At 47.8% G+C, this 22,560-nt stretch overlaps 1 protein-coding gene across 3 annotated transcripts in view; it reads right to left on the minus strand.

The window, feature by feature from the left end:
• Positions 1-1,192: 1,192 nt before the first annotated feature.
• LOC111153567 (dedicator of cytokinesis 8) overlaps positions 1,193-22,560 on the minus strand; it is a 178,860-nt gene continuing 157,492 nt past the window's right edge. For all 3 annotated transcript variants that reach the window (XM_022512673.1, XM_022512674.1, XM_022512675.1), the window contains 7 exons: positions 22,141-22,275; positions 20,640-20,729; positions 17,153-17,389; positions 14,643-14,786; positions 12,819-12,925; positions 3,464-3,634; positions 1,193-2,994 (listed from right to left, as the gene is read on the minus strand). In XM_022512673.1, coding sequence (XP_022368381.1) covers positions 2,934-2,994; positions 3,464-3,634; positions 12,819-12,925; positions 14,643-14,786; positions 17,153-17,389; positions 20,640-20,729; positions 22,141-22,275 — 945 coding nt within the window. In that variant the 3' untranslated portion in view covers positions 1,193-2,933. The remainder of the gene's footprint in view (positions 2,995-3,463; positions 3,635-12,818; positions 12,926-14,642; positions 14,787-17,152; positions 17,390-20,639; positions 20,730-22,140; positions 22,276-22,560) is intronic.

Here is a 22,560-nt window from a genome sequence, read left to right on the forward strand (position 1 = left end):
GGTTTGTCTAATTTTTAGAAAACCAAAAGGCCTGATTTGTTTAACTCTTTTTTTTTTTTTTTTAAGATTTTATTTGAGAGAGAGAGCAAGCACAAGCTGGGAAGAGAGGCAGAGGGAGACGCAGAAGCAGGCTTCCTGCTGAGCAGGGAGACCAATACCTGGCAGATCCCAGGACCCCAGGATCATGACCTGAGCTGAAGGCAGATGTGCAACTGACTGAGACACCCAGGCGCCCCTAATGTGCTTTACTCTTGGGAAGGCTTTTTGGTTTTTTTTGGGTTTGTTTTTTTAAGGAATGTTTAAAATGCTTTTCTTAACCTCATGTTTAAAGGTTAAGAGGACTGTGTCCAATTTCTTTGTTTCTGCTATTAATTTATGTAAGTGCAGTAATGCCTCCACTGTATTTATAACTGTTACCCGAGGAATGACTAAATTCTCTGGAACTGAGAAAAGAGCCAGGGTTAACGCATAAAGAGTAGGAGAACCAAAACCAAGTTTGGCCAGTCCAAACCCCAACTCCACCAACTTCACCTCTAGGGAAGCCCACGGGCTCTCAATCAGAATTCTGTCATTCTCTGTCCAGACCCAACCCCCTATTCAGAGCCCATACATCCGGGGCATCAAGTTACAAAATCTGGAAGCTTCTAGAATTGCAGTGTCCAAGAGAGTGACCACCAGCCTCATGTGGCTTACTGAGCACCAGAAATGTGGCTGGTTTTAACTGACATTAAATCTGCAAGTATAAAATCTGAATATGTCAAATACAGACAGACATTGCAGCCAGCGTCAGAAAGAACGTAGAATACCTCATTAATAGTTTTTGTATTGATAATATGTTGAAACGATAATGTTTTTTATATATCAGGTTAACTAAAATACATTGCTAAAATTAATGCCACCTGTTTCTTTTCATGATAATTTTTCAAGTGGCTACTAGAAAATTTAAAATTAGACCTGTGGGCTGTATCGCATTTCTAGTGGACAGAGCTATTCCAGAAGTCTACTCACACACACTTGTGGACTTAGCCGTCCAGTGAACACTTACTGTCTTCTGTAAATTCAGCCCTGGGGTAGAGGGTAGAAGGCAGAAGTTAACACAGTCCCTGAACTTGGGAAGCAAGCAGCACCCACTGTGGTACAAGAAAGACTAAAAACAAAAACAAAAAAACAAACAACAACAAGTGACAACAGGTAGCTAAACACAGGGGACTTTTAATCAAGAGTATCTTAGCTCATCGGGACTATTAGGACTCTTGGAGTTAAAAGACAGCCATAGGTAGCTTAGCAACTACCACGTACTATTTGAGGGCAAAATAGAATAGATGTTGGTAGGACTGACATTGGTAGCCTTGAGTCACTCATGAAAGGTTCGGTTCTGTAGGGCCTGTTGCCTGTTCTAGACGCTCTGTTGTGGCTATGTGCACAGAGGTGCTCCCTCCTCTCTAAGGCGGCAGGCTTTGGAGGACAGGGACGATGTTATGTGACCTGAGTCTCACCCAGAACCTCCCACACAGAAGACGCCAAACAGCATATGGAATTAAAGTGTCTCCTATGTACTCATTTAGGAAAGCAATGAAAGGTATAATATCCTTTAGAAAGAGTTCTTCCCCCAAATGCCTAAACACCAAAGAGTTTGCCATGTGAACTAGTAAGCTTTTATGATTAAAAAAAAAAAAATCACTTTCTGAATATAAATTCATGTCTCAGCAGTTCTGGATTACCCAAATACACTTCTCTCTCTTAGAAACTCCAGATTAAATGTTGCCAGAGAGGCGCGGCCCAGGACAGCCCTGTCGGGAGGACCACGCCTACTGCAACTTTCCTTTTCTCCAAAGTGCTTTGCGAGAGCTGCGAGTTGTCAAAATAAGAAACACGAGTTGCGAAGGAAAACGTTTCGCTTGCCATTCTTATTACATTTTTAGTACCAGTCAAGGGCATCAGGCATATGAAAAATATACGATTTAATCCTCGAGCCATAATGGCGTTCATCTGTGTCCTACAGTACATTGTCTGAAGTCGTCCGAGCTCAGTCGTCTCTGTAGCCGATATATATACATGCGGACAGACGGCTCGGCATTCTGAAATGAAAGCAGAACTATTATCCTTTTACAAAAATAAACTTGGTCCCAGGCCGGAGGAGAAAAAGAGGGTGCGAGAAGGAGCAGGAAAAAAAAAAGCAAGGTGTTGCGGGAGAAGCCTGTGAATGGAAGTGAAAACGGCCAAGTACCGGGTGTCTCTTAACTCAGTAAGTCCAGGCTCCTCTTCTATAAACGCTTGTTCAATTAACTTAACACACAGTAACAATTAGGCAAAAATAACTACACAACAACTAGCCCACCGTTACCAAAAAGGTTCCAAATTCACAAATAATTCACCTAGATCCAGGTTTCCAACCATCATCATGATGATGGATTTCCAGTGCGGTCTCCCATCACGGATTTATTGAACACGTTTTTGCATTCCTGCCAGCTCACCCTCCTCTCCCATAAACAGGGGATGCAGGAGGTTCACCCTGAATGGGACAGTGGACAATGTTTCCATTTTCCCATGGGCAGTGCTGGTTTATCCTGTAAATCCCGTATGGCCAGAGGAAGTCATCTCTTCGGTAAACAGTGACCAACCACTCAGCAGGAGGTACTGTTTATGCCTTGTTTTGTATGATATTGTGGAAAACCATGCTTTGATAAATACTCAGGCTCCCCTGGTTGACCACCCTCCACTCTCCCCATCCTGCAGTACGGATGGCCAAAATCTGGTCAGACCCCATTTGGGTGTAATTCCCATGGTCCCTGGGATCCTAAGGCTTCCAGGGCACTGTCCCATCAAGGAGAGTGCAGTCCATCCTATGCAGCAAATGTCCTGTGCTTTAAGTACCAGCGAGTACTTCTCCGGGGTCACAGAGCCTCGGTCTCCATGCGTGAGGACAGCTTTTCCTAGCTGCCCTGTGATGACTGGGTTTCACATTTCCTGAAACTAGATCTGTGGAAGGAGTCTCTGAAATTACAAAGGAGAGAGAGAGGGAAAACAAAACAAAACAAAACAAAAACACAAAAACAGAGGTAAGAAAGATCAATTAATCTTTTAAGGAGGAGGGGGAAACCACCCACCAGAAAAGGCAGGGATTATGGGCAACTCACTAAGTTAGTGAATGTGCAAAGGTCCTGAGATCCCTTCATGCCAGCATCAGAGAAAACACCGGAGGAAATGGGTTCTGGGGAAGACCACAGGCAGAAGGCCAGCATGAAGGGGTCCCAGGGAGGTCAAGGAGAAGGTAGAGGGAGTGGAAGGCACTCAGGATAGAGGCCGGATGGATCAGGTTCTGGTGGATTCTCTGACTGCAGGTGCACTCCCAGTCCCCAGAGCTTGTGCGGCTCCTGAGTATAGCAGAGTGTGCCCTGACCCATTGGGCCCCAAGCCCTGTCCTTCATCCCCCAGCAAGAGGCCTCCTCTGCCCTGAACTCACCTCTTGTGACTCTCAACTCTGAATATCGGCTTGTAGAGTTCTGGAATTTTCCGCTCGATCATTGGCCTGAGGTTCTCTTTCAGCTTGTGGTAGTTCTTTTTGAGTTCCTGCTGATACTCCCTCTGGTCCGCCGTGATGAGACGCTTGTTTTTCTCCACGGCCTCACCGCACCTGAGATGGGAACACAGGGGTTGGGGGGGGTGGAATGAGGTGGTATTTTGTAGGAGTCTGAGGTGCTTGGAGATTATCCAACACTTCTTGACCCCCTCCAAGAGTGCCTACAAACTCGATGGCCTGTCAGGATCCCCTGTGGAGCCTTTCAAAAGTTCAGACTTCTGGACCTTAACCTCAGAGTTCAGGAATCAGAACACCAAAGGAGGAACACCAAGGAATCAATGTCTTTGAAAAGCGACCCAGAGATCATGATCCTCCGAGTTGTCCCAAGCCAGGCACTATACGAGGAGTTTTCCGTACATTATCTGGTTAATTCTCCCAACAAACCCAAAAAGCCTATATTTGTCTTCATTTTTGTCTTGAAGCTCAGAAGAGTTTGGTCACTTGCCCAAGGTAACGCTGTGAGGAAGCAGTGAGTCAGGGATTCAAACTCAGCGTCATTGCTGTGCTCACAAGGAACTCACGGTGACTTATGGCGACGTGGTAGACAGAGCCAATGCACTCAGCCTACCACCTCCGCCCCCCACCGCCCCCCGCTGCATACACATAGAAATGCTGGAACGTACAGCGAACATTTGTCGTAGGACGAAGGGGAGCCCCAGGTGCCGGAGAGGAGGAGAAAAATCCCAATCAGAGTGACAGCAGGAGCTGATGTCACGGCAGCTGTCCCAAGATGTGCCCATTAGAGTTTCAAGACTGCACAGGGGTCCTAGAGGCTTGGGGAGGGTGCGTGGTGTGGCATGCTGGGAGCCCACACAAGACAGGAGAGGCAGCCTCGGCCAAGGGCAAAGTGGGGCTCTGAATATGCCACTTGCATCTAGTCTGGGGGCTTGAAAAGCTGCTACCGCAGGGGTCCAGAGAGGTGGAATGAAAGCTCGCTAACAGTCTGGGGCCATCACTGGGAAAGCAAGTCCAAGAACTGAAATTCTAGGTTTGCACCACACGTGGGTGTGGGTTACAAATTTATACTCCTGTGTGGTGTGTGCTCCAAGGTGAGAAATTAACTTAAAAGGCAACCGAGGTAACTGGAACCCCCAGGGCTCGGACGGAAATGAGTGTGTATTTCTCTGGAGAAATGCCTTCTGCATCAGGGCTCCTGGGCCACCCACAGAAAAGTGACCCCTGCCAAAGATGAGCTCACGATACAATCATCACAGGAGAAGACCCACAGAAACAAGCAGGAGAAACATCCCAAAAAGAATTCGAGATGACAGAACAATATAAAAGACTAAAGGTTAATACAGAGACGTAATTAAAAAAAAAAAAAGGTACAAAATTCATGACGAAAATAATCGGAGACTATGAAAAAAGAGATCAGGGAAACCTCAGAAAAAACCAATGGAACTTCTATAAATAAAAATATAGGCACTAAGATAAAGAGAAAGATCCCAATGGACGGGGTAGAGAATAAACCAGACACAAATGGGAGACCACACGGACTATAGCACAGAGCTAAGGAAATCACCAAAGAAATTTTTTTTAGTCAAAAATATTTAAAAATGGCTAAGAACCTGGAGATAGAGGGGTACCTGGGTGGCTCAGTTGGTTAAGTGTGTCTGTCTTTGGCTCAGGTCCTGGTATCAGGTCCTGGGACTGAGCCCTCTGTTGGGCTCCCTGCTCAGTGGGGAACCTGCTTTTCTTTTTCCCTCTGCCCCTCCCCCCAATCCAAGCTTTCTCTCTCTTTCTCAGATAAATAAATAAAATCTTAAAAAAAAAAAAAAAGAACCTGGAGATAGAATGGAGATGCCCAGCCCACATCTAAATGACTCCCTATGGGAATGAAAATTAAGAGGCAACATTTAAAAGAGATAACAGCTGATAATTTTCCAGAATTGCAAACAGACATAAATCCTCTCATTGACAGAAACAGATCCCTACGGAGCTCCACATGGTGAAACTGCAAAGCATCAGAGAGAAAATCATGAAAGCTCACTGTGTTGACCTAACTTGTAAACAGCTAAGCCTAGTGTTTCCACGGTCTCCCACAGAGTACACTACATACCAAAGAAGAAAACCGTATTATTTAAACATGATAGAGTCTTGCCTTTTATTTTATGCTGTGCTACCTCAGGAAACTTACAAATCTACAGACCTAGAAGGGACATCATAATGGTTGAAACCCAGCTGACGTGCAAAAATTAGTAATAATTCTTTATTGCCCTGCAGATGAATGGGACCCTGGTGATCAATGTGGTTTAAACTGTTTTTCTAATTGCAGGGTTAAACCTGGGATGAGTCATGGGGATACCCAGACCTTGTGACCCCAAGCCTTTGTATCACCACTGAACACATTCTCAGGGTGACAGTCGAAGGCAAACAGGGTGGAAGGTGGCCACAGGACGGGGGGAAGCTATCTAGCCTTGGCAAAAGTAAACCCGTGACCACAGCTTTCCCACACAATTAGCCCCGATTTAACTCAGCCTGAAGCCAGAACTCCCCTAACTGGACCCTCACCAGTCTTTCAAATTTGATGTTAACTGCAGCAAACTGTAGGATGTCTAAGGTTGCATATCGAAGCTTCCAGGTAGGGCTGGGAAGGGACGGTACAGAACCTCCGAATCCTGAGAAATCACCACCAGCCCCTATGTTTTTATTGCTTCTGAACTAAAAAGCAATAAAATCTGATGAGTTTTAGGATGTGTGTAAAATCCAATCTGTAAAAGCCACTGTAAAATCAGTGTGAAAAATCCAATCAGTTTCAGGATGACTTCAAGGTCCAGGTTTGTAACATCGGCAGACTGTAGGGGCGTGCGGGGGCTGACTGCGTCCTTGGGAGCGTCTCTGAAAACTCGGGGGGAATGAACTAAACTCCCTCTAGTCTTTGTGGTCTGAAGCAGTAAGAGGCAGCTGGCACATTCTGAAGGTGTGCCATGTGTCCTGGACCTGGCTGGATGTTTTAAGGCCTCTGTGACGGGGTGAAGAAGTCAGTGTGTCTTCTACCTGGCTCTGTCTCTTGGGACACGTGCCTCTGGAGTCCCGAACCACCTGCTCTTTGAGCATTTTTCAGCCCAGACACCAGACATGTGAGTGAGGAAGACCTCAGGCAATTCAGGCCACAGCCACGGCCTGGGGGCCACCGAGAGACTAGGCAAAAACCACCTAGCTGAGCCCACCAGCCCCTAGAACCCCAAGCACAATAATTAAATGTTGTTTTCACCCACTAAGTCTGGAGGTAACTCGTTGTAGAGCGACAGATGAACACAGCGCTTTACAAAGATGAATATATTCATAGGTGGGGTAAAAATTTTTCAGATGTTGTCATAGTAACATCAAGTTATATTTTATCAAATTTTATAGTTTATGAATTGTTTCAGACACATTTTCTGTATTTCTTCCTTTCCTCCATTTGGATTCTATACTCTAGATTTTTTTTTTAAGATTTTATTTTTATTGATTTGAGAGAGAGAGAGAGAGAGAGAGAGGGAGGGAGTGGTGGGGAGGAACAGAGGGAGAAGACAGGCAGACTCCGAGGTGAGCACAGAGTCCAATGAGGGGGCCCGATCCCACAACCCTGAGATCATGACCTGAGCTGAAATCAAGAGTTGGATGCTTAACTGATGGGGTGGGCAGAGGACAGAGACAGGGAGAGAGAATCTTCAGCAGGCTCCACATTCAGCACCGAGCCTGACACCGGACTCGATCTCACCACCCTGAGATCATAAACCTGAGCCAAAATCAAGAGTCGGACGCTTAACTGACTGAGCCAGCAGACACTCCACCATCATGTTGATTTAAATCCATAAACTAACGAGAGAGCCATGCACAAAATCTACCTCCTCCAGAAGAGCTATTTCTCTTTGGAAATCTACACAACATCATAGATCTACGATGGGGATGATTGCTCAAGTGACCTTATCTGTCACATTGTCTAAGGACACAGACTGTGCCGCTCTCACTCAGTGACACCACCATCCCAGCTCTTTGGTTTGTCCCCTCTGTTGATCAGGTCACTGAACACAAGCATTTTCTTATAGCAGAGGTGCCTGGGGGTTTCCAGAACTCATAATCCTACAGAAACCAGACTGAGAGGAAGGAAATTTTATCTCCAGAACATGATTCCTGGCTTTTGTAGACAGTCACCTCTGGTGCCCTCTCCATAAGGAGGTAGGTGTCTTTCCTACAGAGAGGGTCATCAGGTAGCCCTCCATCTCTGCATCTGTTGGCCTCCCTCCTCTAGGATGCTCCTCTAGCACAGTCCTCACATCAGTCCCTTGGGATGGCCAACAATTGCTAGTTCCTTCCTCAATCCATTCTCTCTCTTTTCTAATAACAGAACTCCATCTGGTGAGTCTCCCTGGGAAGTTACAGGTCCTAGCCTCCCTTAACAGATAGGGATGGCTGATGAGATACAAAATGAAGTCACCAGGAAAGCTCTTTAAAGGGGCACAGCCCTTTTGCTCTTTCCTCATTTCTGCTCTTGATATTTTCCGAGGATGTGGTCATGATGGCTAGAGCCCTAGCAGCCATCTTGTGTCTGTGAGGACGGATGCACTACAATCAGGATGGTGGAGCAAAAGAATGGAGAGAGCCAGGATGACATAGTTCTGGGACGACTATCTCTGATCTTACTTTATATGAGAAAAAAAATAAGTTCCTATGTTAGTTAAGCCATCTTCCTTCAGTTCTCTGTTATGAGCAACTGAACACAGTTCCTAAAGAGAATAGCACAGCATAGTCGTTACTGGTATAGACTCTGAATCCTGCTTTGTGTCGTATCAGTTTTGTGACACGAGGCTGGGCACTTATGCCTCAGTTTCTTTACCTGTGCTACAGATGCGATAATAATAGCTAACCTGGTCATGCTTGTAAGGATTAAATCAGTGAAAACATACAAAATGCTTAGAATGTTGGAGTAAGAACACTTATTGTTATGGTTATGATTCCTGACGGACGGACGCAGTCTGAGCACAGAAACGATTTGTCCCATAGGAGGATGATGGAAGTAGTAGAGCATTTCCACTCCTGTCCCTTGTTTTTCACAGTTAATGAAGGATGCAAAGATGGAATGGCCTTTCCCGAGTCCCACACCTGCAGGAACGGCAGAGTCGGGCAGAAATCCAGAGACCTGGCACTCCCCCACTCATGTGTCCTCGGCCCCACTGTGTCTACGGTACAAACTTGAGGCCCCCGAGTCATGGGTGGACATCTATATTTAAATCAGATGGGTAAGTTTCTGCTTCCTCCTCAGACTGATCTGCTCTCTGCCCCACCAAATGATGTTCCATTGGTCCGTCACGTAGTATGTGCCCAGCCCTGTCCTAAGCTGTGTGGGTTGACTCAGCAGATCTTGGCACTAGGTCTAAGAGATAGTTATGAATACATACAATTCCCATTTTAAAGTTGGAGAAAGTGAGGCCAGGCAATATGCCCAAGGTCACATGGCTAGCTAAGACCCAGTGGGTCTGTGAACCCTGGCAGCCTGGTTCAGGAGCTCACACTGCTAACTGGGACACCGTGTACTCTACCTGGGAAGTTGCTGGCCTTTCCAGCTAGAATCCAGGCGTATGGCCTCAGTCTCAAGTTGGAAGTATTCTGTCTGGAGCCCCAGTTTATCATCCTCTGCCTTTCTCAGCTTCTTCCCTGTACCTCTTTAGCAAACCTCCACTCCAGGCCCAGGAAAGAAATGGAACTGCTGGAATGGTGGGGGTCTGGCAGCAATACTGGAGAGGTGGGGGACTGCATTCCCTCCCGCCCTCCGGGACTGGGTTCCAGGCCCTTTAAGGCAAGGAAGGATCATGTGGGGGCAGGACACCAGGGGCTGAGGTGGTCGCCTACCATCGGGTGTGAGAGGGCCATGGCTCCACCAGGCACCCCTCCCCAGTGGTCTTCTCCAACTCAGCCCTTTCCCCTCCTCCCTCCCTGGGCGGCCTTGACCAGACCCCAGACCCCAAGGGCAGCCTGTCCTCGGTAAGAATTTCAGTCCTGGTCCTGCCACTTACTTGCTGTGTGACCACCGCTCTGTGGGCCGGGTCCTGACTCTGGGACCACGGGTGCGGGAGGAGCCCGTCTGGGTGTGGCAGGAACTACTTCCCCTAAAGACCACTTGTGAGGGTGCCGTGGAGGACGTGGTCTTTTATTGCAACATAAAAATAAATGGAAGGATCACTTAGTCCTTGTAAGGCTGGGAGCGTTCAGATAACATGGACTGAAGGTTTGTGCTCTCTGCACCCCCAAATTCCGATGTTGGAGCCCTAACACCCCACGTGATGGTATTTGGAGGAAAGGCCTTTCAGAGGAGTTCTGGTGTGAATTACCGTGGGGATGGGACCCACGGGGTCAGGTGAGTGCCCTTGTCAGAGAGCTTTCTTCCTCTTCCTCTCTCCACCCTGTGAGGGGGCCGGGCCAGCACGAGGGCTTGCCTCGGAGCCTGGCCCGCCAGCACCTTCCATCTCAGCCTCCCCAGCCTTCAACGCTGTGAGCAATGAAAGTCTGTTGATCTGGCCACTCGGTCCATGGTATTTGGTGACACCGGCTGAGCTAAGGCAGAAATGGAAGAAGAAATTTTAAACACCCAGATTGGCTCTGGCCACATTGTCTGAAACAGCTTGAGTACTTCGGGGAGCAGAGGAAGGAAACGGATGGTGTATGTCACCATCTTGGCTTCTGAAACCCTGAGGTGTTGGGATTTTTTTTTTTTTTTCTTCTTACTACAGGAAAAGGCAGGAGGGGATCAAGGTCCCGACCTGGCAGCAAGCTGAGGAGCTCTGGGACCGGCTCCATGAGCAGCATCACCTGCCACGTCCTCTGTGGCCAGTCCGGTGCTGCTGCCACAGCCGAGTCCAAGGCCACGCCCAGGCCGGGCCCTCACCGCCCACTGCCTGGCACCCGGCAGGCCTGCGTTTCCGCGCTCAGCAAAGAGGCGTCAGAGGGCTCACAGCGTTCACCCCGGAAATCTGGGCTATCAACCCACCGCTCGGGTCTGCCGAGGAGTGGGAGGTCCTCCACGGGAAAACCCGGGAGCTGTTCCAGCCCCAGAATCTTCCAGTCTTGCGTCACCTCGTCTGGCCGTCGGAAGCAGAGAGCCAGGGGGAAATACCCGGGTGCAAATAATGTGACAGAACATTGACTCTGGTTCTTAAGAGCCTGGAACTTGCTGAGGGGACTTGAGAAGCAATTAAGCAACTGGGGCGAGGGGAAAGGAAGGTCTCCTCGCCTCCCGCTGCCTTGAGGGTATGAGCCACAGACTAGGGCGCCGAATCCGTCCGCTCTTCACGAGGCTGCTTTTACACTTCCACCCTGTCCGAGCCCCATCTGCCAGTACGGCTGTCTTTGGTCTCTCCTCTGGTCCTCGCAGGCTTCCAGAACACACTACTCTGGCTGACTCAGAGGGTCCCAGAGGCATCCCCGAAGTTCTGTGGTCTGTTGCTTTACCAGGCATGGCTCCCACATCTGACCATCTCCTTTGTTCTACGTAAATATTCCAGACAAAGGTTAAGTGAAGGCTTCCCCAGCCTCCAGCCTGTCACAGACCATCCCTTTCTGAGCTCCAAAGCCCTGTATTTCCTGCGCTCCTCAGCAGGGGCTAGTGAGCTGCCCTGGGCTGGCATTCGGTCATGGACATGGGGTCCTGTCGGGACTAGAGGGACACTCAGCTCCTGTCTTCCCACAACTGACATCGAACCCGGGCCATACTCTGTCTCATTAAACATTTCTGAAGTCCTTCCAGAGGGCCAGACAGGCCTGGGCCACTGCCAACTTCAGGGGCCTTCAACCCATAACTTATTTTATTTCATTTTATCTATTTTTAAAAGATTTTTAAAATTTATTTCAGAGAGAGAGAGAGTGCAAGCCACGGGAAGGAGCAGAGGAAGAGGGAGAGAATCTCCCACTGAGCGGACTCCCCACTGAGCATGGGGCCCCACATGGGTCTCCATCCCAGGACCCCAAGATCACGACCCGAGCAAAAATCAAGAGCCAGGCGCCTAACCAATGAGCTAACCAGGTGTCCCCGCATAACTAACTTTAAATGAAGATAAATGGAAAGGAAAGAGATCTTTAAAAATTCCTGCAGTATTTTTCTAGTTTTTTTGTTCTGTAAAAAGGCTCTATTTACTAAAGAAAATGCAGCTTTTGTGCAATGTCAGAATTGCTGTCAGATACAGGAAGCAATTCACATCCCCAAATGTTAAAAAATACAATCTCTGTGTATAGGCCATGTGTGTGTGTGGGTGTGTGCACACAGAACGAGTGTGTCTCCATACACAGCACGTTTGCAAACCTCTCACCGATGCCTGTGGAGGAGGGATCTCTCGTCTTACTCAACACCGGCATGCCGATGAGTTTCCAGTGAGTTTAGCAAACTTTCACTTTTAGTCTCCTTTAGTCCCCATCTGCCAAGTAAGTTTATTCCTATACTTGATATGCTGCTCTAAGGCTGAAAAGAAATATTGGTACACATTTTCCTGATGCTGTTCCCTCTTGTGGGTGAGAGGTCATCCCAACCTTCATAATCATTCATTTCAGGGCCACAGGAGACCTAGCTGTACCTGTCTATACTGTGATAGTTTGCATAGACCTTGCTCGAAGACCCACTCTTATGCAGCCTGAATGGGCTGCTCCTGAGGCCAGCCCACAGAGGCTTGTCTGACAATGGGAACCGCCCGAGAGATGATACTTTTGAAAAAGCCCAGTGTTAGAATTGCTTTCACCAAACTGGAAGCAGGTCCTATTCTTAAGATTCCAAAAACAAGTTATTGCATGATACTAAAACACCCTCTCGGACTTGAAAGCCTTGTGGACGGTCAGCACACGAATGGAGGTGTGGGCTATGCGGCTCAGAAGATCTGGATTTGAACTCAGCTCTCCTACTAACTAGCTGCATGACCTCAGGCAAAACCATTTCCCATCTCCAAACCTCTGTTTCCCCTTTTGGCCAAATGAGGCTGGTGGTAATACCAGTTTGATGTGGGAGGCGCACGCAAGACGGTAAATGTGAAAACACTACAGAGTTTCAATGTCTGTTACTTAATCACATGAGGTTGATCTACTGCAATGATTTCTAGATGTGAGTCTGCATCAGAATCCCCAGAGGGCTGGTTAAAACCCAAACCACCGGTCCACACTTCTGGGGGTTCTGATTCCATAGGTCTAGCAAGTTCTCAGGGATGCCCTAGCTGCTGCTCTGGGGACCCTACTCTGAGAACTGCTGCTCGGCTGCCTTCCCAGCCCTAGTCCATCTTACCGCATTATGAATTCCTTAAAGCATAATCTCAGCTTGTTGTGATGTCGATACAGTCTTGGGTCAGCTGGAATTTCGGCCAAGAACACTTGGGCTACTTCCAGTGGTCCCTGATGGAAAAAGGAACAGAACAATAGGACATTGGGGAAAAAATAAATTACTTGGGAGAAAATCTTGGATTGACTTCCTAGTTTGGACATTTAATTCTGTAAGTAGCATGACCACAATAAAAAATCAAGGAAGGAGAAAAAAATTTTTTTTTAATTTTAAAAAATTTTTTAAAAAATCAAAGGTAGGTACTGAACTTCTCAGGAAACTTTGATTTCTTAGGAGTCTAGAGATTTAGTAGAATACTCAGAAGTATAAATTAATTTCTTTTTTTTTTTTTTAAGGATTTATTTGTTTATTTATTTGAGAGTGAGAGAGAGAGAGAGTAGGAGTGGGAGGAGGAGGGGCCGAAAGTGAGGGAGAGGGACAGACTCCCCGCTGAGCAGGGAGCCTGACTCAGGGCTCGATCCCGGGACCCGGAGATCATGACCTGAGATGAAGGCATATACTTAACCGACTGAGCCATACAGGTGTCCCCAGATGTATTTTCTTAATTAAATGCTCTACTAATAATAGGCTCTTCTTTGTAGGTAAAGGCAATACTACTACATCCTAGGATATGTGCTTTGAGTGGCTTTTCTAAAACTGAGAACTGTCTTGATTCATCCTTCACATTCACTTGTTAAGTGGCCCTACTGGTGGGTGCCATTTTGTGTAATTGCTGGCTTCCATCAGAGATACACACAGTACATAGTTATGGGCTCATAAAGTCTTCCATTTTCATTAAAGGATTGGGACGTAAAGCAAAAACTTCCTAATATTTCCTGATCTGGGAAATTTAACAGTCATTTCCCCTCTGTGCTATTTCTGCTCCCTTGATATTATCTGGACCCAATTTCTGTAGGGAAGTCCAGCTGTGCTGAGTGAGGAAAAGGTCATGACACTCACTGGGTTTTGGAGTGAAGGTGTAGACAAGAGCAGATCTGGATCTGTAGTTAATGAGGCCCAATGGAGAGAAACTGTGGGGCCAGCGCTCCCTGTATCTGAGACTGGTTTAGTTTGGGGGTAAGGATTCTAAGGGGTTTGAGAATGCCCAGCTGGGTCTGAAGCCTGATCTCTGGTCACTCCTGGTTGGCAAGGCTGGATTTGTCTGGTGACTGACCCAGGGGCTGCAAGTTCTAGACCCTTTCCCCTCTCCCTTACCAGATGATCTTAGACTGACCTCACACTCTGCAACAACTATGCCTACACTGGGCATGACCAAGCCTTCTGCAACAGGACCCCAGCTCTGGAGCACGCTGCAAGGACTGGCCTCACAGTGAAGATCTCTCTGTGGAAATGGACTCCTTACCCACTGTCCACTCATGTCTGGGATGGCTTTTCTTTCTTTCTTTTTTCCCTTAAGATTTTATATATTTATGTGAGAGAGAAAGCGAGTGAGAGAGAGTGCACAAGTGAAGTAAGGGCAGAAAGGAGAAGCAGACTCCCCGCTGAGCAAGGAGCCCAATGTGGGGCTCGATCCCAGCACCCTGAGATCAGGACCTGATCCCAAGGCAAAGACTTAACTGACTGAGCCACCCAAGTGTTCCTGCCTCGTTGCTACCACGGCAAGAGGTGTCTCTTCTACACCTTACAGGTGTTGGGTCTAAGTGCAGGGATACTGTTTACGTGTGGATGGAGCCGTCTTCCTCATCAACCTCAAGGAAGGAGGGTGTAGACAGATAATGAAAACCCAGGGAACAAGGCCCAGGGGAGGTGCCGGCAGCCGGTCCGGCTCACCTGATTGACGGTAGCTCCGACGGAACCCTGCAGCACCATCTGAAGCATCTTGGCGTCGGGGGGCTCTTGGTTAATGGCCACCGCTAACTGCAGCGTCTTCTTCTTCATATCTTCAATGGCAACTTCGATGGGGGTCAAAACAAACTGAACACAAGACAGAAGCATGGGGAATTCATTGCCCGGTTTTGAACGCCATGGACAAACCTGGGGCCATGATAGACGTGGATTTGAAGAAGCAGGTAAAGGGACTTCCAGAGTACTTAAAATACTCTGGATAGGTTAAGAGGAATGAAAGACCTAACATTTCATGAACACTTATGTGCTCGGGGAAAGCTGCAGACATTTCTCCTGTGTTCTCTCCGTTTCTCTGTATTCTCTCCATCTTACAGCCCAAGAGGGAAAGTGCCACAAAATGACATAGGGTAGTAAGTAGGGAGCTTAGAATTTGATCATAATGATGTCTACATTCAAAATCTGAGTTCTTTCTACTCTGTTCAGTTTCCTCTCCAATTATTGAACAAGTTACTTGAACTTGACTTATAATTGGAAGGTATCAGAAGCACAGCACTCAAGGTTTTTGTCTCTGCCATAACACACGACTTCGGCATCACGTGTACCTTCTCTAACTCACCCTGAAGGTGAATTCCTGGCTAACAGAATTCTGTTAAGGGTCAATCTGCTGGTTGCCAAGTTATGCGGGTTGGGGTAGGTCCTTCTTGAATGTTGTAGGTGGAGTTATGCCCCCCCCCCCCACTTCCTATGCTCAACTCCTAATTCCCAGTACCTCAGAATGTGACCTTACTTGAGATAGGGACTTTATAGAGGTAATCAAATCAAAGAGAAGTCCTTAGGATGGGCCCTATACAATAGGAGTCCCTATAAAAAGAGGAAATTTGGACACAGAGACACACGTGGAGGGAGTGAATGTGAAGACGCAGGGAGGGAGGCCCAGAACATATCCATCCCCCACAACCCTGCCAACATCTTTCTTTGGTCCCTGACCTTCAGAACTGGGAGACCATACATTTTTTGCCTTTCAGCCATGTGGCCCATGGTCTTTTGTCACAACAGTCCTAGTGACCTAACACACTGAGGTTCTCAGGGAAGAGCAACATGGCCAAGAAAAGCTGTGGGGCTTCTTGCTGGGACCATGAGCTTACTTCTGTGCTATGCCTACCTAGTGTTTAAAAGTCCAAAACAATAAGAAATGTAATAGATGCCTTCTAAACCAACCTCCTCTTAACCGAGTCACTCGTTCAGTATTTCTCTCACCGCCGTGAGGCTCGCTCTCTGATGTGGTTGCAGAACACCCTCGCCGGCGGGCGGTGAGCTCAGTCACCTCGGCTCCCGCTCCACGAGGCCTCTGTTCACCACAGCCCAGCTCTGTGCGTTCACCAACCTGACGATGCCTGTTATGCTTGTTATTTTCATGACCTCATCTCATTAAATAACGTACCAACAGATGAACCGTGGGTGTGGAACGAAACAGAACTGTTTCTATGGAACAGCAAGCTGAATGCCGGGGCAGGACAGCATGAAAGTGAGTCACTGTCAAGATTCCTGCCCTGTTAGGTGTGCACGAGACAACCGTAAAAGGCTGGGGCAAGGAGTCATCAGCATCCAGAAGGACCTGCCCTCACATTATTCAACTCCTTGTCTGCTTTATAGAAACGAAAGCTGGAATCTATGGTCAGCGTGTTAAGGGTGGGGCTTATATGGGAAGACAAAGCCCAATTGTGATCCAGCAACGGCAGATAGCCGGGGAGGCGGAGGCCCTCTGTAAACTGAACGAAAAATAAAGTCCGCGGGTGTATTTTAAAGTAAAATGAAACGTTTGTGCTGTGTCTAGGTTTGAGACACTTTGTGGATCAGCCCTCTTCCAATGGACGCTTCCAATGAACCAGAGATGAGAAAGGGGTCCTTGCTGTCAGTGTGGCGGTGAGGAAGCTGGGTGAAGGTCAGTGTCTTGGGCAATGTCACAGGAAGAACCTGGGACTCGAAGTCCGTGGGTCTCCTTGCCTGTCTCGCACAGGGCCCTCCTTCCAGCTCATCACCCACTCCTGGGGATACCCGCGTGCTGTTCCTGGTCTCTAACCACTAGTAACACAACTCTGTCTGAACCACCTCTAAGCTTCCAAATATATAAAAATTCAATATAAACTACTTAAATGTTAAATGCCTATTTCATATACATGTATCATAAAAATATACACGTTAAATACTGTAATTTTGTCATTCTGCTGAGGTTCAAGATAGAACCTCAAAGTATAAAATATTTAAATATTAAGTAATGCTATGAAATGCATAGCTGCCTAACTGGGATTTCCTGGTGCCATGACAGTCAGGGGATCACCACCACGAGGATATTTCCAGGGTGTCCCCTTCTTTGGTTTTCTCTCCAGTCTGCCGAGAGGGAGCATGGAGGGAGGGGTGCATGTTGTCCTGGGAGGGAGACCCAGGCATTCCGTGGTGACCTTGGTCCCAAGCCTGTTGGCTCCGGGGGCCATTACCTCTTCTTTCTGGATGACGCTGATCCTGGTCTTGACGTAGGGGAAGGCGTGCCCGGTGGTCAGCACGGTGTTCCGCCGGTACTGCTCGTGCAGCTCCCCCCGGGGCCGGCCCTCCAGGGTGAAGGGGGTGGTATACATGAACCTCCGCAGATTGAAATTCTTCTCGAAGTACGTTACCCTGTCTTTCATCTCGTACTCATCAAAGTAGGGCTCCACAAACGTGATCTGTATGTAGGCCTGAGGGGAAGAGGTGGGGGAAGGAGGAGATGAGCTCGTCTGCAAGCCGCCCCCCAGGAAGCACTGGGGAGGCAGGCTGGGACACGGCGCCCCTGCTCCGTCCCTGTGCGCACCCCAAAGCCACAGAAGCTGAGCACGTGGGGCCAGACGTCAGCCCCTCCCTGCTCTGCACCCCCAAGGAGACCGAGGGCTGTGGGCGAGGAGGACAGGGCAGCGTGCCCGTGGGACATCAGGTCTCCAAGCTGCCCCTCCAAGCTGACCTCATGGGTCCAACTGAAACTTGCTATGGAAGTTCTCCAACTGCTATTCAGAACGGACGAGCTTTCCTGTTTTGGAGCCACCGTGACCGCTACCCACTGAGGAGGACGGCCAGACTGAAGGTGAGTGACGATCCGGAGCATGGCCAGGGACGGAGGGGCGCTGGACTTTCCGTACACCGATGATGGGAATGCAAAGCGGACAGCCCCTTCTAAAGTAGGCTAGCCATTTCTTACACAGGTAGGTGACACTGGCCATCTGATCCCCAAATCCCGCTCTGATGTGTGCATCCAAGAGAAATGAAAACTCACCTTCACACAAAAACCTGCACATGATGTCTACAGCTTTAGAATTCATAACAGACAAAAACTAGAATCAAGCCAAACGTCCCTCCAGCGGGGAATGGGTAAACAGAGGGTGGTACAGCCACATGGCAGAAGACGACTCCGCAGGACAAAGGAGCAGACGACCACCACGGGGAGAGATCGCAGGTGCTTTCTGTGCAGTGACAGCAGCCAGATCAAAGGGCTGTGGGCTTGTGCCTATTGTTCTAGGGTTCCATTTATGTGACCTTCTGGAAAAGGCAAAACTACAGAAACAGGGGTGCCTGGGTGGCTCAGTCATTGGGTGTCTCCCTTCAGTTCTGGTCATGATCCCAGGGTCCTGGGACTGGGCCCCGTATCGGGCTCTCTGCTCGGCGGGAGGCCTGCTTCTCCCTCTCCCACTCCCCCTGCTTGTGTTCACTCTCTTGCTGTGTCTCTCTCTGTCAAATAATAAATAAAATCTTTTAAAAAAATCTACAGAAACAGATGACAGGTCAGGGACAGTCAGGGGCTCAGAGCAGAAGGAAGAGGCATAGGGACGTATTTGGGGGTGATGAAACTCTTCCTGATGGCGGTGACACGTGTTTGTCCAAACTCATAGAACCCAACATCAGAAAGGTGATTTTCACTGCATGTACCTCATTTAGAAATGTGCCCACATGCACGCGCACGCACACACACACACACACACACACACACACACACATGCACTGACAAAGGGCCCTTATTAAGAAAGAAGTTCTCTAAAAAAAAAAAAAAACAAAAAACAATGACTATGACCACGTGACCACAGTCTCGGTAATACCCACCCAGTGGAAAGGGTGGGGGACGTCACTGACCTCAGCCTGTATATCACTATTTAGTGTGATGAAATCTGGCTGTCGTTCTGGGTTCAGCTTCTCATTTAAAACTCTCAGCACCTGCCCTGGACATTTTAGAAGAGGGGACAAGTGCACCGCGTGTCAGAGATGTCAGTGACGACACTGTCGGCTCTCCGTGGCATGTGCTGTGCGTGCCTGTCTTCCCAGGACCTCCGACCCCTCTGTTGAAGCCTAGCTCAGCTCTTACCACACTCACCACCTCAGGCCTGGACTAGGAAAGGTGTCTGGAGTGGGCAAGTCTTCTGGAATCTGGAGAAAAACAAACTCCTGCCTTTGGTCCATTCCTCCCTACTTGCATCACCTCCTTAATATCCTGGAGGTCGGATCTGAGGGAACAGTCTGGACTCTTCACTGGCCAGGCGGGCCAGACGGCCAACACTCCTCTGGCCCCCAGCGTTCCATAAAAACCTGGAACTCGCATTATTCCCAGCAGCTGAGACAGCCTCACACACACATTTGTCTATAAGGAGGGCTGAACAGGGGGACAGTCCCCTGTGATACGCTAAGGAATATATCTAGTCTTTGCATTTGCTGGCTCGGCTACTTCCAAAACCCTTGGAATGTCCTAAGGGGATAGGAGTGTCTCTGTTATTTTCCTGTGGTGACCCAAGCTTGGTGGGTCCCAGGATGCGGGCTGGTCACCCAAAAGACCAATCATGTGATGAGAGGGTTGGGAGTCCGGGCTGACTTTGACCTCAATGGGTTGGGGGGGGCCTGGAGACTTGAGTTCAGAAATATGGCTCAGGAATTCATCAGTCATGCCTGGACGTTAAAACTGGACACCAGGACTGGGTGGAACTTCCTGACAGGTAAATGTATAGGCCTGCCAGGCAAGGGGGGTTTTGGGGGACATGCCCCAATTCCACAAGGAGGGGGCATGGAGTTCCCCGGTCCTTCCCAGACCTTGCTTTCAGTGTACCCTCTGTCATAAAGCTGTCATCGTCATACGGCACTTTCCTGAGGTACGTGAGTCACTCTAGTGAATTTCCTAACTTGAGGGCTGCTGTGGGAACTGCCAAGTGAGTGACCATTTGGTCAGATGCGGGGATGGCCTGAGGCTGGTGTCAGAAGACAGGGCAGGGCTGCGAGGGTCTGAGCCCATGCTGCAGGCTCAGGGTGGGGAGTGTCCAATGGGATGTGGCACACCCAGCTGGGGACAGGACTGAATACGCCCTCCTGTGACAAGGGAGGGTGCTGAGGTCCAAGCCCTTCCATCATTCCCCCAACGTCTCGGGGGCCCTGCACGTGGTTGTTAGAAATTCCTACAGCCTAAAGCAGGGTGCCAGTAAGGGCTGGCAGTGAGAAATTTGCATCTTCCCAATATGTGAAGTTGAGTGTAAACTTTGCATAGAAAGGCAATAAAAAGCAGTGATCAAGAGGATGGGTTTGAGGAGGACAGACCCCGAGCTTGGGTCCTGGCTTTGACACTTGCACGGTCCCAGAAAGCTGCTTGACCATTCCGCACCTTACTTTTCTCATCTGTGAAATAGGAATAACCACACCTACTTCAAAGCGCTCTTGGAGGATGAAATGAAATGATGTACACAAAGGGCCTGGGGCAGTGCCAAGGCATACAGTTGGTGTTGAATAAATGGTAGCTCTAATGGTTCTTGCCTCGGAATATTGTTTCTTTTAGATCTAACCATATACTAGTTGAATCCTCGACAAAAAATTCAGCTACATTTAAGTGACTTTGAGAGCCCAGACAGAGGAGGACATTTTATGTTTTCGGGGGTAGAACGAAGGGAATTAGAGCCAAAGGGTGACTTTTTGCAAATTTCCCAGTACCTTGTTAGGATCCAACTTGGTTTTGTCCACAGGAGCAGAGTCTTTAATCACTTCTACAAATTCCTCCCCGAAACACTGGCCATAAAATCCCTAGGCAAGGAGAACCAACGGATTACAAAGGTTATTTTATTAAAATGCAACTCTTTGGGTCTCAGAAGTGGTGTAAGTTTGGAACAAGCATAAGGAAGAATTTGCACATTGATTATTGGAAGTCTTTCTGAGCTAAGGAGGCAAGTTGGCATATCCGGAGACAAAAATAAAAATATAAGGAAGTGCAGAATTGCAGACTGATGGATGCTTTCCTAAAATAAGTGTTGCTTGACCTCTAATTCAGCCAATGTCTTCATCTTTCTGGAAGCAGCTCCAGGGGAATGGCACTATTTACATCTTGCCTTTTGTACCCTAGGAACTTGGAGGTCACTAGGCTTCCCAGAATATGATGAACCACACTTTATAAGAAGACAAAACATATGCTTCTAGTCCGGCGTTGGAGAAATATATTAGGGAACAAGTGGCCCAGGGTCAGTTGCTGGTTTTCCTTCTCATGAGCTGCATGACTTTGGACAAGTTACGCAACCACTCTGGGCCGTGGCTTCTTTGAGTCCAGTAAGAATTAAAGTCTCTTATTTTCCAGGGATGAACAGCATAAGGAGCAATTTGGCAACTAAAGTGTTCTAAGTTTTACAGCTATGAAAAAGCATAAATTCGAAGCAACAGCAAGCAGGCATAAGGAGTGAATCTTGAGTTAAGTGTCAGCACTTTGGGGAAACCCAGATACTCAGCCTGAGGAGGTTTTGCTTGGAGGGCACCCCTTGACTTTCCTCCCGAGTTCTTAGGGCTTGGCCCTTTCCATGTCTGCTTTTCTCACTTTTTTCTAGGCTGTTTTCCTGTTTTTCCATCATTTGCTCTAGGAACATGCTGCCTTTTTCTGTGACAATATGGATCAAATGTAGACAGCAGTCTGGAGTTGGGGCTTCTAGCCTAGGAGAAGGGACACTGACTCTGATAATCTGCACAGAAGGGCTCCTTGGGCCAGCTCAGCAGGAAGAGCTCACCATGTTGCAGCTCATGGTGTGGCTACTGTGAGCATCTCTGTGTCAGAAGTGGGATGTGCTCTCCAATGAGACCAAAAGGATGGCCATAGCACTTTCTAGGGATAACTCAGTAGTTTGGCCAGATTCAAAGTCAAGGTAATACTACTCTTAAGGCTGAGAAACTATTACTAAAATTTCAAGAGTGATAGGAAAGCACCTGACATCGACTGACTTTTGGAAGTCTTGAAAATAAAGACCCACCCTATACATTTATAAACGTTGACAAGCATAAACAGAAAACTCTTGAAATCCTGCTTTACCTTGTGATCTCACCTAATACCTTCACATTATAAATGCAATGTGGACAAATTTTTATACAGATCAATGACAAATGCACAACTTCTTTTTGGCAACGACCCATTCTAACTTGCTTTTGTGAAGTATATGGTGTTGAGCACTTTCCTTACCTCTAGTCGGTGAGAGATCTCAGGAAGCTTGGTAATAGCAGGCTCTTTGTAAACAAATTCCTGTTCATCCAAATCCCCAAATTTGGATCCATAGAAACCAACTCGGAAGTAGGTCCCAAACATTCTCTTGTGACCCTAGTGAGGGAAATAAGAAAATCTCTCTTTAGTTAGGTCACTCATGAGGATCTACCAGCTTGCAAAGGGCAGGATTCTTTTATTATTGTGTTACAAAGCATTTATTCCCATGGCTAATATCAACCAAAATCAAGTCTTTAAAAAATGTAATGTTTATGGAAGAAACTTTGGAAATAATTAAAAAAAAAAAAAAAAAGAAATACCATGAAAGATTTCTAGGACTTCTTTGAGATGAACTTTAAAAATTCTCACATTTCCTGGTTGTAGTCATTCAAGGTGCCTTCT

Source organism: Enhydra lutris, unplaced genomic scaffold, assembly GCF_002288905.1.
Source record: "Enhydra lutris kenyoni isolate GAN:26980312 unplaced genomic scaffold, ASM228890v2 scaffoldscaffold33, whole genome shotgun sequence".
Classification (NCBI taxonomy): Eukaryota; Metazoa; Chordata; class Mammalia; order Carnivora; family Mustelidae; genus Enhydra; species Enhydra lutris.